We start from the raw sequence: 16972 nt of genomic DNA on the forward strand, positions 1-16972 counted from the left end.
ATATGGGAAAAATACAGAAAACATGTTTGTTACAAGTTGAGAACGAATGTATGTAGTTGTTTATATATAACTTGTTATTGATAGTTCGGCCATCTACGTAATTAAAGCTGGAGTTGAGTTCTTAGAACTCCAGCGATGTCACATGGTATCTGCGACATGGAACTCAATCAGTTTTTATTTGTATTTAAGTTTTAAGCGAATACTTCGAAAGAAAAGCCAAATATGAGTAAATCGAAACCCAACCAGTTGGTAGTTTATAAAACAAAGTTTAGCAATAATAAAACATAAACATAGTAAATTGTTTGTACACACACCCGTAGGGGGAGAACTCCCCTTACAACTTTGATTTTTGCTTCTTAAGCATGTTCCTCAGAATGCGACGCAGAATCTTGCCACTGGGGTTCTTTGGAATTTCATCAACGAAGATCACGCCACCCCTCAGACGCTTGGCAGGCGAGGCGTTGTCGTGGACGAACTGAATCACTTCGTTCTCTGTCAGTTTAACGTTAGCTTGTTTAACCACAAATGCAAGAGGCAGCTCGCCAGCCTCTTCGTCCGGCTTTCCAATGACCGCAGCATCCTTAATCTTGTCGTTGGTGAGCAGCAGAGCCTCAATCTCTGCAGGCGGCACCTGGAATCCCTTGTATTTGATCAGCTCCTTGATGCGGTCCACGATGAAGAACTCAAAATCATCATCATAGTAGCCAATATCACCAGTATGCAACCAACCGTCCTTGATGGCGGTCTGCGTGGACTTTGTGTCTCCGATGTAGCCCTTCATGATGCCGTCGCCCTTAAAGCACAGCTCTCCGCGCTCGTTGGCTCCCAATAGCTTGCCGGTGTCGGGATCGATCACCTTGGCATAGATTCCCACCTTCAGAACACCCACACTGCCTGGCTTGCAGAACTCATCGTTCTGCACCAGAACACTCAGCGTTGATTCGCTGAGGCCGTATCCTTGTCGAATGAATGGCACTCCAATACGCTCCTTGATCTGATCCTCAGTTTCGCGACTCAGTGGGGCTGCTCCGCACAGCAGGACCATCAAAGAGGACAAATCGTACTTATCCACGATGGGGTGTTTAGCCAAAAAGACCATCAGTGGTGGCACCATGAAGGCCATCATCACGCGATACTTTTCGATGGCGGAGAGGAAGAGGTTTTCCTCGAACTTGGGCAGGTACACCAATCGTGCGCCACGGCAGGCAGTGGTGATAAGCGTCAGGCAGCCAAAGGCGTGGAACCAGGGAATGACAGTGAGCAGAGTGATCTCCTCCATGGGAATGAGAGTGGGCTGGCTATTAAAGGAAAAACATTTTATAGAAATGCTTTAATAACATACCATTAAACTTACATTTGAGAGTCGAGAGTGGCCAGAAGATTCATTTGGGTCAGCTGCACTCCTTTAGGAAGTCCGGTAGTTCCAGAAGAGCACACAATAAGAGACACATCCTCGTCCTTATTAGCCGCTGGGCTGGTGAAGTCAGGCTGTGTCTTGAACTTGTCGTTGTCCATCAACTCGTTAAAATCATAGATGTTCTTAAAGTTCTTAGAAGTTCCGCTGAGCGCAATGACGCCCTTGACGAACTTATTCTTGCTGGCCACCTTGGCAACACGATCAACGGTGATCTTAGAGGCGAATATGATCTTGGGCTTGGACAAGTTAATCGCGTGGTCCACCTCGCGATCGGAATAAGTTACGTTAAGAGGAGCAACCGTAGCTCCAACTGCAAAACCGGCGAACATGGCCACGGCGAAGTTGACGTTGTTCTCGCTGGACAAACCGACGACGTCATTTTGTTTGACTCCCAGCTTCTGAAGGATGTATGCTAGCCGGACAATGGACTTGTGCATGAAACTGGCAGTGTACTCCACCCCATTGACGGCATCCACCAGCACCGTCTGGTCGCCAAAGCTCTTGTACTTGTCGAGGACGTACTGGCCCAGGGATCTGGAGTCCTGAGCCTCCCGTTCAGTCACAGGACCTCCGTACACAATGTTTCCGGGCAGTAGCTTTGAAGTCATATTGTGTCTGCAGAGAGATACAAGCATTGTAGTTATAATTACTTTATAACGAGATATAATGCAAGATAACGGACTGCAGAACTTATTATCTACCCAAAAATATTCCAATATATCTACATAGGTCCCAGGCGAGTGTGAAGTTTTCCACGGAAATGGTAACAGAAAAAAGGTACAGGGGTTGAAGTTAAGCAACCCTTCAAACCATACTTTGAACCCCCCGGACTATCTAATCGCATTCGAATCGCAGATCTTTTACTTGTGCCGAACATGCCATCAATGTTAACAATGTTCCCGCTATCTCAGATAGTGGATTATAGGAAATCTGCATGTTTGCAAGTCCAGGTTCCAAAGGTCGCAGTTCACAGCGGATGAAGCGCCTTCTTCCAGCGCCCCTGCGGTCTAACATTTGGATTTTCAAGCGCACAATACTTAAACCTTGTAATGTTTATGTTTAACACCGCTAATATATTCAGTATCATTCAGATAATCTCGTCAATTTACTTATGTACATACGCTAAAGTTTTCTAGGTTACGATGCGAGCGGGAGCGGCTTCCGTGCGAAACTAACTGTTCCTGTTCGTCGGAGAATGATAGGGCGGAGTGTCAGGCTGCGTTGACGGAACGATTAGATTAGCTTATTTGATAGCCCCGGCGGTGCAACTGCGCAGGCGCGAGTAGTGGCTTCAGTTTTTTTTTCATTCAAAGTACACGAAAAGTGCAACCAAAAATCGGTCAGGGGATGGTGCGGTACGAATTTCCAGGAAAAACAAGAGACAGCTGTTTCAAATCTTCATTCGATACATGCCTATCGAACTTTTAGCTGACGGTCTGGCAACGCCGTGTGTTTATTTTTATTTACGCGCGGTACACACTGAATTTTACGGCATATTGGTTTCCAAACTTTTATAAGTTTTTTAAAAATATTTCAATTTTTATCATTTATTTAATGATATCCAATACTAAAACAATAAGTTTCTTATAGCCCTTTATACACTTATAAGGATATCATGAAGAAGTGAAAGACAGGCGTGTTACAATGACATAAAATTCTTATTATTAATTTATATGGATTAACTTATTAAGTTTAGGGTAAGTAATTTTAAGGGCGCGATCAAAGAGTTTTTCAATCACTTAACACTAATCGAATGTAGCGCATTTGCGTGGCGCTTCTGATCGGTCCAGTGCCGATCTGATTCATGGATTGCTAACACGACACGCATCGGAATGGAGTAATAGCACAAATATAGGAAAAATGCGAGGGACCAGTACTTAGTTGTTGATATTCTTGGGCGTGGAACAGAGGTACGTACTACTGCCGCAGAGCTGCCTCAAGATAAACGTAATCAGCATGAAATTATCGTTCGCACGGCTGTTTAATGGTCAATACATATCTCGTTCATAGGCACCATTAACTTAGGGTGACGACGCCCTTCCTCAAGCAAAACCATGTCTGCGTCCGTAACAAAAAAGTTTCACAAGTTGGATATAAACCGAACGGAATGGGAGATACCGGATATATATCAGGATCTGCAGCCCGTGGGATCGGGTGCTTACGGTCAGGTGTCGAAGGCACTTGTTCGTGGCACCACCATGCATGTGGCCATTAAAAAGCTGGCAAGGCCCTTTCAATCCGCCGTCCATGCAAAGAGGACGTATCGGGAGCTTCGACTGTTAAAGCACATGGATCATGAGAACGTAATTGGTCTGCTGGACATATTCCATCCACATGCCGCTAATGCATCGCTGGAGAACTTCCAGCAGGTGTACTTGGTTACCCACTTGATGGACGCAGATCTGAATAACATTATACGGATGCAGCACCTGTCCGATGACCACGTCCAGTTTTTGGTCTACCAGATACTTCGTGGCTTGAAGTATATCCACAGCGCGGGAGTGATCCACCGAGATCTTAAACCCTCCAACATTGCCGTCAACGAAGATTGCGAGCTGCGCATTCTAGATTTCGGGCTGGCACGTCCAACGGAGAACGAGATGACGGGTTATGTGGCCACGCGTTGGTATCGCGCTCCTGAAATAATGCTCAATTGGATGCACTACGACCAGACGGTGGACATCTGGTCGGTGGGGTGCATCATGGCCGAACTAATTACCCGACGCACTCTCTTCCCAGGCACCGATCATATCCACCAGTTGAACCTGATTATGGAGATGTTGGGCACGCCACCCGCCGACTTTTTAAAGAAGATCTCATCGGAAAGTGCACGTTCCTACATCCAGTCACTTCCGCCCATGAAGGGGCGCAGTTTCAAAAATGTTTTTAAGAACGCCAATCCGCTGGCCATCGATTTGCTGGAGAAGATGCTGGAGTTGGATGCCGAGAAGCGGATCACAGCCGAGGAGGCTCTTGCCCATCCCTATCTGGAGAAGTATGCAGAGCCCAGCGGGGAGCAGACCTCACCACCATACGATCACAGCTTTGAGGATATGGATTTGCCCGTAGACAAGTGGAAGGAGCTGATCTACAAGGAGGTCACCAACTTTAAGCCTCCACCATCGTTTGCTCAGGTTCTAAAGGATGTCAAGTAAACGCAGACCATCAAGAATTTAAAGTATTACTTAGCCCAAATTTATTTGTTATAACTTACAAGGAATCAAGTTCAAATCACGTCTTTTATACTCAAATGGATCCATTTTTAGTATTAACGTTTTAATTTTGTTTTGTGCTTTGTTTTACAGATTTGTTATGGCTTGTCAAGAATACTATACTGTATATTTTAGAATATATCTGTTTTATAAAAATACCATGTCAAGTCTGTATGTCTGTCATGTATAAAGAAAAATGAATCGGGTTTGCACTGATAAGATAAGAAATCACTTATTCGAATTTTTCTCAACGTGAAGTGACTAAACGGTAGTTCAGTATACTTTTATTCGCCGACTGCAAAAGATTTACATATATTTGCACATTTTATCCAGAATGGAAGGATTTACGAGAGTGGAAGTTAGTTAGTTTTCTAAATGGCGGTTCATTTGGTCAGGTGGCCAAGGCCACTCCGACTGAGGAGTTTGTCAGTGGAATTGGCTTGGAACGATCTGATTTTCACCACTTGTTCCCGGGTGCCAACATCCAGGCTGTGGATTTGATGGAGAAAATGCTAGAAATGGAACCCGAAAGACGTATTACAGCCTCGGATGCAATGCGCCATCCATACCTAAGGGATTTTATTCAGCCACACCATCTCTACAAAGACGTCGCACCAACCTATGATCAGAACTTCGAAAACCTAATACTGCCTGTAAATGGCTGGAAGGAACTTATTCACAATGAGATTCAGAATTTCAAACGAAAATAACTTGATTTACATAAAGAAAGAATAAAGAAATGATGTTACATATGTGTTTAAATTGTTTCCAGAAATAGATAACACAGCTTATCTCGTTAAAAGATAACTGAATGTTGAGACAGTTCAATTTAAAGGGGAAATCACCTTTTTCTTCACCAAAGCTCAACGATTTCCGGCATTGAAATACCCCTATTAAATCGCCCGGATCTGGCAACGCTGCCAACAGCTGACTACCTTACCGGCTTATTTTGTTTTACCATTCGTTAATAACAATTATGTTGTGCTTACGAAATGTATTAAAAAACTGCCTTTCGGCCAGGAAAACGTGTTGCAGAAACATCTCCGCGCTGTACATAACCGGCGACAAAGCGACCGAAAACTATGCGACTCTGCAGCCGTATATGGACTTCAATGGAACCTTCAGCAACTGGCAATCTTTGGACCAGAGCATCTGCAGCCGCGGACTGGACATTCGATTGGAGAGTGTGCTCGCCAAGTACGAGCAGTATAAGGCACATCACGCCCAGCTGTCCAAGGTGGCGGAGGAACGCGAAACGGTGACCAGACGCCTGAAGGAGCTAACCAAATCCGGTGGTAAAGCGGATCAGCTGGAGGAGTTGAAAGAGCGTGGGAAATCATTGCGCAACGACCTTAAGATTCTGAAGCAGGCACTCTATCCCATAGAGGATGACTTTATACATGACTATCTGCACCTGCCCAACCTTCTGCATGTCCAGTGCCCTGTTGGAGGCGAGGAAAAGCTTCTCTATCGCCACGGCATGCCCAATTCAGAAAATAAGACTCCATCCCACTTGGCACGCAAGGAACTTGTACACTTTGTGGACAACAATCGTTACTATTTGATGGAGCAGGCTGCTCACTTTGACGTAAAGGCCATGCAATCTCTGGCCCGGTATTTCGTCACCCGGGGGGATTTCATTCAAACCGCCAATCCGGACTTTGTGCGTTGCGTTCTCTTGGAGGCAAATGCAACACCCTTGTCCGACTATCATCTGGTTCAGGAAGAGCACCTGCAAAACAAGATCAATACAGCCTACTTAACCGGTGGTGCGTCCTTCGAGAGCTACCTAGGCGCCATGACCAAGCTGTGCGTGTATCCCTCGGTGCTGCCCCTGCGGTATGTCTGCTGTGGTCGGAGTTACAACAGGGCGGAAGCGCAGTTGTATGGGCCCATTCCCAGTCTCTATACGGCGACTCAAACGAATGCGGTACAAAGCTTTGTGGCCACGCAAACGGCCAGCGAAGCGGACACCCAACTAGAGCATATTCTTAATCTGGCTACCGATTTTTACAAAGCTGTGGACATACCTTTTCGGATTTCTTATGCAACAACAGCAGCTCTAACTCCGGCGGAGAGTATCCGGGCAGTGATCGAAGTATATGCCCCCTCACTGCAGCGCTACGTGTGTGTGGGACGGATAAGCAATTACGGAGACTTTGTCTCCAAGCGAATCCTTTTCAGCACGCGGCGGGATAAGAACTATGATTTTCTGCACTTGGTGGGCGGACCAGTGCTCTACACCTCGCGACTGATAGCAGCTCTTTTGGAGCATGGCGTTCGCTTGGAGGACTGCAAACTGTTGGGCGGTATTAGTCAGAAGCCCAGTCATCAGCAGGATCTACAGCAATTTAAGGACCTTTTCACGTAGAAAACGATCGGTGTTTAACTTGTTGTTGTTTGTTCTTAGGCCTAAGTTAAGTTTTACATACAAATATATACAATCTAATGTAATCTCATGGTCAGCAGTTGAGTTGGCGTTGAGCCCACACACAAAAGGCTAATCGCTGCACTTGATCTGCAGCTTGGAAAATCTCTTGCGGAAATTTTCACATTTAGGCGTCGTGAAGGTAAAGACATTTCTGGAGTCGTCCAGCACGGAATTCGGACTGGATCGGGGAATCCTCAGCACATACGTGGTGTTGTACTTGAGCTTGCTGAACTCCAGCGGGTCCTTCTGCAATCAAATAGAACGTAATGTAGTTCGAAAACAGCCATAGTCGCCATAGTTTGATCTTTGTTGTTCAGTATACACCTATGGCATGATCCGAAACAATTCATCAATATTGGGAAAATTTTGATTGGCATTTGGCCACGTACTGGCCATTGGGAAGACGTGTTTTCCGTGTCAAATGGAGGAAACACAATTGCGCCTTGTTAAACAATACCCCATGGTCAACGATGTTCCACTAATTTGCCCTTGCCCGGTGGTCCGGCCAATCGGCACGAAGTATTCCGACATGTGGCTCGTGGCTCCCATCAAATCCCATCATCAAGGGTATTACTTACTTTGGCGCGAATCGCGCGGAACTCTCGCTGCTCGCAGTTCGTCTCCTGGGGACACAGTTCATAGACCCTGCAATCGGGATGATGGCATGAATTGTATGCATTTTGGCAAATTTGTTTACAAATAATTACTTCTCCTTGTGCGGCTGGAAGCCCAGAATCTGCACAATCATGCCGAACTTCCGGTTCAACCGGAAACCCACTTCATACGTGGCCACGCCCGCTGTCCGGTTTGTAATGGTGGGCGAAACTTCATTGAGGTCAACTGGCTCCGCGTTTGTGGCCCGTTCCGAGCTCATGGAGCTGCTAATGTGATGATGCCGGCGCCTATTGCCATTCCCGGAGCACTGGAGCGGAGTGTTTGGCTCCAGTGGCTGCAGCGTCGTGTTGAATAGCATCGAGAGCTGGTCGGACTTGAGGCGACGCGAACCCAGGTAGGAGATGGCCTGCACCTGGATGTAGTACGAGGAGTTGGGCAGCAGTTCCTTGATATCGTATTGATGGGTCTGTAATCATCACAACGTGCTGATTTCTAAGGCCTTACAATGCTCATATCGGGTTCCACTTACATCCTTAACGTAGGAGTTGTTGGTGATCATCGAGGCCTTGGCACTGTTTACGTACAAGGACCAGGTGATCTTGTACTTCTCGACAGGCAGATTGGACTTGGAGGGGCACCACACCAGCTTGAGGGTCATGTAGCGCCCATCGAACTGCTTGGCGATGATCTTCGAGTCGTTGGGCTTCTTTGGCGGCTTTGGGTCTGGAGGGTGAATAGCACAGTTGGTGAGTAGGTTGGTTGGAAGACCAGGTTATCATTAGGTTATACACTTACTGCCCGTCGAGGGAAAGGGATCGCTGGGCTCGGAATATCCACGGAAGCCGTAGGCATTCACGGCTGCCACTCGAACCTCATACCAGCGACCAGGTCGCATGTGAAAGAAGATGTACGTGCTGCAGGGAAAAAAGTTATTATATTTATTATATATTATAAAAGAAATATTTTCTAGAATAAGCTCAAGGTCAACCTACTGTTTGCTGTGCCCGATGTTCTCCTCCATGGTCTTCTCCACCTTCTGCCACTGCCAAGGTCCCAGTTTTCTGGCAGCAAAATACCGTCCTATGTGGGATCGCACCTCCACATGGAAGTAGTAGACGAGCAGCGAGGACTCGATCTTCAGATCGACAGCATGACCACGTGACCTCCGGAAATACAGGATCTTCGGTATGGGCGGCAGCTGCGTGTTGTTCCTAACGCCGAGAGGTTCAACGCACATGGGACCACAACTGGAGGCACAACACTTCTGCACCTCGGCGCATTCATGATCGTACTGGCAGTTGTCCAGGCAGGAGAGCCTGGCACGCGATTGCCTTCCTATTTTGGGGCAACTGCCGGCTCTGGGTCCCAGCAAAAGCTCCTGGATGCACTTACTCAGGCACTGTTCGCGTCCGGCTTTGGTTGTGGGATTGCTGCCGCACTTCGCCAGGCACTGCAGCTCCAGAATCTTATTCTTCACATCGTTGCTACCCCGAAACCAGTGTGCCAGCTTCTGTCGCTGCATCTGATTCGATGCGGATGTGGATGTGGAGGAGGAGGTGTAGGAGGAGGAACCATTGGCCACGGCGCTCGTGAATAGCTGGCCGAGAAGAAGGAGGAGCGCCAGCAGCGCCACTTGCATGCTGACCATCTGAAGCGATGCTCCGATCCGCGGTGATTGCAATCTGCAAATGATCATGCGTCAGGTGATCAGCTCTCGGTTTCTGGACATTCCGTGCGTTCGTAATTTGTGCCGATCATCATCAGCAGCAGCAGCAGCCGCAGCAGCAGGCCGCTGATTATGCTGAAGGATCACCCGCTCCGGCCGCCTTCCCGCGAATAGCGTTGGGGGAAGCCGAACCGGTTTCACCCATTTTGCATGACCAACTAACTAATCATTCCTCGCATTTGAGCCGCCCGACCCCGAAGTCGAGGCAATGAAAATGCAAAAAACACATAAATGTATCTCAAGTGCTTGACAGGACTTCAAAGCGCGCATCATAGTGCGTGCCACGAGAGCATCGGACAGACAGCCAGACGAGGCCGGCTATCTTCATTTCAAGCTGACTCCCCGATGCCCTGCACTCCACTGGTTATTTTCGAGATGAAGAAACTTTGGTATTTCTCTCACTGTAGCTTCCCCATAAAACTTTTACCTCGTGCGAATATCTTTGCACCTTTCTAAGCCCCAGACAGCTCTTTTTCATCTTAATTTCGCAACGCCAATTCTCGGAAGCCGAGAAGCAGACTCTCGAAATTCTTCACCTGGTAGCCGTGAGTATCGATGTGCTCGCATCGATTCCATGTAGGGTATTTAGCACGCAAATGGGAAACTAATGTTTTATGGTATGGTCGATGGTCGTCGGTTTATGTTGTTGTTTGGGTTTTTGTTGCCGTTCGGTTCGACTGCGTGTGAATGTGCAGGCAGCGGGAACAAAATCGAGAAAAATACGACTACGACGAATGTGCGAGAGCTGCAAGTGGATGTCACCACATCCACATCCATAGCTGCATCCACATCCACAGTCGGTGGGGCAGTGGCAGTGGCAGTGGCAGGGGCAGCAGAAGCAGAAGCAGAAGCACCGCCAGCAGCAGCCTCATCAGATCAGAAGCCTAGCCAGCAGATGCCGCACATACCAAGGCGATACAGACACTCTGGGAGCAGGAGCAGTTGAGTGGCGAAGTGGTGCAGCGATGGGTTAGCCAGGAGGAGATGCCTTGCTCCAGTACAGTTGGGTTCAGAAATATATATGTACATATATGCAGGCATTTGAATAAATTCACAACATTGAAAGTATGTAGCTGGGAATACTAGCAAGAGCAAAAGCAGTGACAACACTACGTATGCGTAATTTCTATTGATGGAGCTGTCTAACCGAAAAGTAATTACATATCTGCTTTCTACTTTCTATCCACAACTTGGGTTTGCCGAAAAGTATGCAATAAATGTACTTGTGCTATTATAGGAATAAAAGCTAAGGATTATTAGTGATAGCCATAACTACATTATAAGCTATAGTAAGTTTATTGAAACTACCAGCGAAAGCTATAATTCAAACATAATTGGAAGACCTCTTTTGCTGACCGCGGCTGTGTGGGACTGCGGCTGCCACTCCGACTGGGATGCGATGGACTGGGAGCCAAGGAGCTCGGAATGGCCGCGGGGAGCGGGTGGAGCGAGGCAGCCTAACTGAGGGACATTAAGCGACAAATGAATGTGCGCGACGATCGACGCAAGAAGATGAAGCGGCGACTGCGACGACGACGACGACGACGACGACGACGATGATCGCCAAGAGCAGACGAGATGAAATGCACCAAGTTCCGCGGAACGAAAAATTTGCAACAAAATTGGGCAGTAAAGCGTCGGCAATGCGGGGATTGGATTGGGGTTGGGGCTATGGACATGCTATATGCTATATGGTGGTAAATGGTGTATTGGGGGAATGGGGGGTGGGCATGGGGATGAGGATCGCGGCCACGAATCTTCCAGATGAATGGGTTCTGCGGCTGACGCTGATGAGACACTCGAGTCGCAGCCAGGCTGGCTGCCGTTGCGTAGAGGCGATTAATTGCTTTTAACGATTCAAAAATTCAAAATTACTTTTTATGCTTCACGCACACCAAGGCGAAAAGGCACTTGGCCAGCATAGCAATGCACTTGCAAAAAATCCAATAAATGTTAGAACATTCAAATCGCACAGCCTCAATAATAATTTGGGAAACAAAAGAAATGAAAAATCACGGCAAAGTATTTAAAAGTATGAAAAAAAAGAAGAAGGAGGTAATTACTACAGCCAAGTTTAAGGTCACGTTCGACCCAAAGTTTCTGCAAGTGTATACACACAGGGGCGTTGCTAAGGAGGGCAGCGGCAGGCAATGGGGATGAGGTTGAGGATGAGGATGGGGATGATGGGGGGCACTAAGATCCGGATCGATTTCGTTGACGTCGTTGCTGTGATAAATCGCTGGTGGTTGCTGCTCTCTTGCTGGAGTGTTGCTTTTGTTTTGCCTCCACTTGCAGTCCCCACACCACCCCACCTTGCTCCTCCATTTGGGGCTTACTACAATGGCAATCCGGCGACAATGGCCAGTAAACTCGAGGCAGCAGCAGAAGCAGCAGCAGCAGCAACTGGGTGTAATATGATGCAAATCGTTTAACACTTTGACCAACAGCTCATCGCATTGTTGCCTCCGCCACTGCCAAAGTGCATTGGTGGTAAAAACAAATCGAAAAAGTTTAACTTTTACAGGGAGGGGCATGAAACAAAATACCAGCAAATAGGGAGGGGGGAAGGGGAAGGGGAGCAATCTCAAATTTTTTTGGGGACCAAGCCAGAACGGCGAGATCAAACCAAGAAGTTTGATGGTCTGGTTGGGCAGGGAGGGCTACACACTAGCCACGATCATTGCTGAATCATAGTTATCCATAATATAAATATCAAGCGAATGTTTACTGCTGTGCATTTGAAGAAACCGTGAAGTTCCCTTCTCAAATATCATGAAAGTAAAGTATGATTATGGAGTAAAGTATGCGTCAGAGTGTCAACGCTTTCGATGCATGCAAATTCATAGCCCAAACAATTCATCATCGAGAAGTGCTTAAAACAACAAGCTTATGATTATCTTACAAATTCAAGGTCTCAAGCTTGAGGTGCACATTCTTCAATCGGTAGTCCCAATACCAAGCTCACATGATCTAGCTACTCTTTGGCTCGAAACTTGCCATCTTTCCCATCTTTTCCATTGTTGTCAAGTGCGGTAGCCCCCGGATCGCATGGTGACACTTAAGCCCGCGAGGAAACCGAAGCGACCCCAATGGAAGACCATTTATGGGGTTCAAGCACCCAGCTGGGCATGTGCTCAAGCTCAAGCTCAAGCTCAAGCGGAGCGAATCCGAGTAGGATCTGTGTCCATGGCGGTGTCGAGTTCTACGTCAGGTTCTGAACCCGAAGCCGTGCTCAAGGTTCAGCGATATGATATGTCGTGTGCGCATTCAAACTCGTACTTCCGATTATGGAGTTCTCTAAAAGCTTTTCTAATGGCATTCCGTTTCTAGAACTCAGAATTGTTCTAAAATCTTCTGGTTGTATAAAGATATACTTATTTACCATTAAATTTTTGATTTAGGGGAAATATTCTCAAGACACTTTATTTTCTCAGTGTTCTATGGGCGAAAGAACGCCGGCAAACTCAAGTGTCCGGCTAAGAGAGCTTTTGGTGCGTGAGAAGTGATGTTGCCGCATGTCAACCGTGCACCAACCGATGGGATCCGAGCCCATTCATCCCCTTGGATGCCCCTATATCGCCACCACCATCCTTGCTCGTCCGCAATTAGCGCGAAGACAATCTCATTTACGCCGACGGAATTGCGCAAATGGCGAGTGTTGGTGCGAAACATTTTTAGGTACTCACGGTAATGGAAACACTTTCGGATGCACTGGCTCCACGCCGCGATCCGTGATCTCGTACTCCCACGCAGTCGGTGCGCCTTCTTTGATCGCCTGCTGCCACTTTAATGTTTAATTCGCCGCACTGTTTCGATTTCCGCTCCTGGAAACTGTTGACTTGCAGCCCGATCTTAAGTATCACAACCGCAACCGAATCTGAATCTCAATCTGAATCTGAATCCGAAAAAGTATCTCAATCTGAATCGAAATCTCAAGTGGGAGCTCTTTTCGTGCGTCCGTTGCGCTGCAGCCCCCAAGAGAGAGTGACACACTGAACGCCACGGACTCGGACTCGGACTGCAGGGCTCGAGCTCCAATGCTCCCGTTCTCCGTTCTCCCGCCGCTCTCTCGCCACAGTGGGCATGGTGGCGGATTTTCTGCATATAATATTCATATAATAATATTACTAAAAATTATTCTTAATAACTCGTTAAATAACTATTAAAAGTTATAAATTGATGTACATATCTGCATTATTTAAATGAGAATAAAGACATGTAATTATTCTATTTAAATGCTTTATCGGCGATTTGTACCACTGTGCTGTGCTCCACTTGCTCCCAGTCCCGCTCCCTCTCCCCCTCCCTCTCCCGCTCGCCGTCTTGCGGTCAGTGTGTGTGCGGTGCCAAAACAGAGATCTCCACCTCCTGTCTCGCTCGCTCTGCCTGGCTGCTACTACGATGCCGCGCCCCCTTGTTTTCATTCAAAATTTCATTAAAGGATGCACACACGCATGCACACACGCATGCATACCCCCACACACTCGCACACACAAACACACACTGGTCTGTTGATTTGCATGCACCAATTACTTTATTTTCGTGATTACACATTTACACTGTGATTACAACGGGAACCTGGAAACAGATTAGGTTCTGATCGTTCGCATCCTTGGATTCCCACAGCATGCTTCCCTTCATCTGGAACACAGAGAGAAATAATGTTCAATAAATATATGAAATTTAAATAAATAGGAATTTCTAATAAAAGAGTTTACAGAACATTACTTGATCTTGATAATGATCTATTAAATCTATAATGATCTAATAAAAGAGGTTCTCGAACTTGCTAATTATCTAATGAAGTTATTATATAGATGATATGTGGGTTCCTAACTTACCACCGGCAGAGTTTCGTTCACAAAGATATTGGCCCAGTAGGCCTTTCCATCACTTGCGCTCTCTATGCATCCGTGATCTCCGTCGCAAGGATCGGGAGTGATGGCCGCCTGGGTCTTGATGTAGTTGAACACCCATCTGACTTTGTGCTTCAGAAAGCTAACGCCATTGCCTGTAAATGGGGGTGATATTAGTCAGTTTCACTATAAGATCATATTGTATTATTATACTATGATTTTGGCTTGGGTGTACGTTTTTTTATCAAAGCTGAAACTCTAGTTCAATTATCTGAAAATGTTTTGCATGCGGCCAATCTTTGCTTCAGCCCCCTATCGCGAATTAGTACTCCAAATGTTCGATTCGTGCTGAGATCAATCGTTTCGATTTCGTCTCCATTTCTGCTGATTCATCAAAATATCATTAAGCATTCAATTTGTTATTTATGGATCGACTTTGCTGCGGAACCAAGGCTGCAATCGAAGTGCATTGAACAGTAGAAGTAAACAGTAGTAGCTGCTGGAAATTCGGTGAAATTTCCTAGATTAACAATCTTGTATTAATAATATATACGATACTAGCTTATCATTGGAGCTGCTCCACCACCGAATATTTGGGGGGTTCCAAACACTTTGCCCCACCAAACATCCGCCGTTCACCTGATCAAAATTCTGCGCCCGCACCACATCTATTTTTACTTCCGACTGACTTTTGCTCAGAATATGTTGCTCTGAGCACTTCCAATTCCGAATGCACGGATCTGCTGTTATCAGCGGAGCGAGCACCTACCATTATCATCGAAGCGGACGGTAACCTTAATGGTCGCGTTCCGGGCCATGGAGCAAGGCAGTGTCGTGCAGCTCTCGATGTCCAGGTAGCTGACCTGGTACAAAGAACCTGAAAGGAGCCAAGGAAACCGATTTAATAGATAGTATATCAATAGAATAGAAGTTATAAACTATTAGCCTGAGATCTTAAGTTCTTAGATCTTTTAAACAAAATAGGGATATGACCTGCAGAGTTGATAAAGTTAGGTAATCCCAACGTGAATAAATTTGGTTACGTGACATAGTACATGCCATTCACCTACATGGCGCACCTGGCAACAAATTAAAAACTTTAATGAAAAACTTTCCCAGCAACTAAGCCGAGTTATCTGCGATCCACGACCAGCCACATATACGCATTTCTAAATAATCTACAATCTATGACCAAGTGCACTTCTCAAGGCCGTTAAACAGTTTCTATCTTTAAAATGACCCGTGCTCAGCACTAGATTACACCACCCAATTAATTTGGCTCTTAATTGGTTACTTTTCCTCCCCCCAAGAGGGCGTTCGCCTGTCTATCATCGTTTGGAGGTAATCCCCCATAAGGGCGTCATATCTGTTTGTTTACCGTTCCTCAAATCTAGAACATAAATCATATATTTACAGTGCACAGTCCATAAATACTCCATTTAATCAAACATCGTAAAAACCAGAATACAATTAATAGCTCGTGCTCTGGGCAACGAAAACTAGTTGGCGAAGGTTTAATGCCCTAAAATCAACTAAGCTGGGTAATTAAAAATAGTTAATAATAGGAGGTAAATCTAATTTTATATTCAGTTGATAGTGAAATAATGGAACCAAGCAATCGGGTTTTTTTGTTCATGTCACTGGAATATCATTTCTTACTTTTATTACTTCAATCCATCTAACCTACTTTCAAATTATAGACCGATAATATTTTTCGAGTGATTCATTATGGTAATGTATCATAAATTAGATTTATCATGTCATGTAGTAGGTGCTACTATCTGGGAATTACCCTTTACGACTGTCATATATACTTGTTACTCGCAGCGTAGTAGGGTATACTGGATTCGTTGAAAGGAAACTAAGCAGCAGGTTAAGTTTTGTCAGATTGTGGAATTTACAATATACTTGGTAGAGATCTAATCGGAATTACTCTGCAAAACATTCAATTCACTAAAATCAAAGGATGGATGTTGCGGAAGTAATTGCTATTTATTATACTTCAGTAGGTCGATTTCTTACCAAAAGACAAAGTTTCGAATATAAAGCTTTTGTTTCTTTTTGAATGCGCACCTTTGCACCAAGATTGTGTATAAGAAAATTTCTCGAGGTATTTTCCCCTACGGAAATCAATTGATTTTAAACGTTGTATGAATCGACCCACCGAAAAGCACTGATCCTGGCAAATACTTACCACAATCCTCGAAGGGCAAAGATCTTAGGGACAGATACTTTTTGTAAACTGCATCTCTGGTAGACTTAATTGTTCCGCCAGCCAATTCGTGGGCAGCGCAAATGACCAAGAGTATTTTTAGATAGTAATCCATTGGGCCGCCGCGCATGGTTTAATCGAGTGATTGAGATCTTGATCGCGTTTTGATTAGAATATCGGGCAAACGAATTTTGCGTAGGTGTGCAAATAACAAATATCAAAAACAATAACAAAGAGGCTCGATAATCAGGATCACGGGCTGGCAACGTTTTCTTTTGGCGATACGATTTGCTTGGTGGCTAATAGGTGACTGACACCAAGAATAGTGGGCGCCAACAAAAGTAGCCGGCCTCTCTTTTCGTTTGGAGTGCTGGCACTCTCCGGGCAAACGTAAATAAATAAATAATTCACGGACGCTTAAGCAATAAACTTTGATTTATTGACTGGAAGCCGATTGGAGCACATAACGCTGACTTTCGTTTCAGCGCCAACTGATAAGGTCA

General features: G+C 45.8%; 5 protein-coding genes across 5 annotated transcripts; 2 read left to right on the forward strand and 3 right to left on the reverse strand.

Moving 5' to 3' along the window:
• Positions 1 to 227: 227 nt before the first annotated feature.
• LOC120454361 (4-coumarate--CoA ligase 1) lies at positions 228 to 2777 on the reverse strand. Its single transcript, XM_039639586.2, has 3 exons — positions 2539 to 2777; positions 1355 to 2032; positions 228 to 1298 (listed from the first exon to the last, which is right to left on the reverse strand). The coding sequence occupies exons 2-3, from the start codon at positions 2023 to 2025 to the stop codon at positions 335 to 337; spliced, it is 1635 nt and encodes a 544-aa protein (XP_039495520.1). The 5' UTR covers positions 2026 to 2032; positions 2539 to 2777; the 3' UTR covers positions 228 to 334.
• A 189-nt stretch (positions 2778 to 2966) lies between these two features.
• On the forward strand, positions 2967 to 4625 carry LOC120454365 (mitogen-activated protein kinase p38a). The gene is made up of 3 exons (XM_039639589.1): positions 2967 to 3114; positions 3177 to 3327; positions 3428 to 4625. The coding sequence occupies exon 3, from the start codon at positions 3472 to 3474 to the stop codon at positions 4570 to 4572; it is 1101 nt and encodes a 366-aa protein (XP_039495523.1). The 5' UTR covers positions 2967 to 3114; positions 3177 to 3327; positions 3428 to 3471; the 3' UTR covers positions 4573 to 4625.
• An 898-nt stretch (positions 4626 to 5523) lies between these two features.
• Positions 5524 to 7083, forward strand: LOC120454363 (serine--tRNA synthetase-like protein Slimp). The gene has a single exon (XM_039639588.2). The coding sequence runs from the start codon at positions 5606 to 5608 to the stop codon at positions 6998 to 7000; it is 1395 nt and encodes a 464-aa protein (XP_039495522.1). The 5' UTR covers positions 5524 to 5605; the 3' UTR covers positions 7001 to 7083.
• On the reverse strand, positions 7014 to 13371 carry LOC120454362 (anosmin-1). The gene is made up of 7 exons (XM_039639587.1): positions 13088 to 13371; positions 8668 to 9357; positions 8471 to 8589; positions 8205 to 8398; positions 7768 to 8141; positions 7639 to 7705; positions 7014 to 7306 (listed from the first exon to the last, which is right to left on the reverse strand). Exons 2-7 carry the CDS (start codon positions 9321 to 9323, stop codon positions 7130 to 7132), a joined length of 1587 nt encoding a protein of 528 aa, XP_039495521.1. The 5' UTR covers positions 9324 to 9357; positions 13088 to 13371; the 3' UTR covers positions 7014 to 7129.
• A 541-nt stretch (positions 13372 to 13912) lies between these two features.
• Positions 13913 to 16843, reverse strand: LOC120452462 (NPC intracellular cholesterol transporter 2). Its single transcript, XM_039636693.2, has 4 exons — positions 16452 to 16843; positions 15027 to 15134; positions 14243 to 14412; positions 13913 to 14042 (listed from the first exon to the last, which is right to left on the reverse strand). The coding sequence occupies exons 1-4, from the start codon at positions 16597 to 16599 to the stop codon at positions 13956 to 13958; spliced, it is 513 nt and encodes a 170-aa protein (XP_039492627.1). The 5' UTR covers positions 16600 to 16843; the 3' UTR covers positions 13913 to 13955.
• Positions 16844 to 16972: the final 129 nt, after the last annotated feature.

The sequence above is a fragment of the Drosophila santomea genome, chromosome 3R, assembly GCF_016746245.2.
Source record: "Drosophila santomea strain STO CAGO 1482 chromosome 3R, Prin_Dsan_1.1, whole genome shotgun sequence".
In the NCBI taxonomy this organism is placed as follows: Eukaryota; Metazoa; Arthropoda; class Insecta; order Diptera; family Drosophilidae; genus Drosophila; species Drosophila santomea.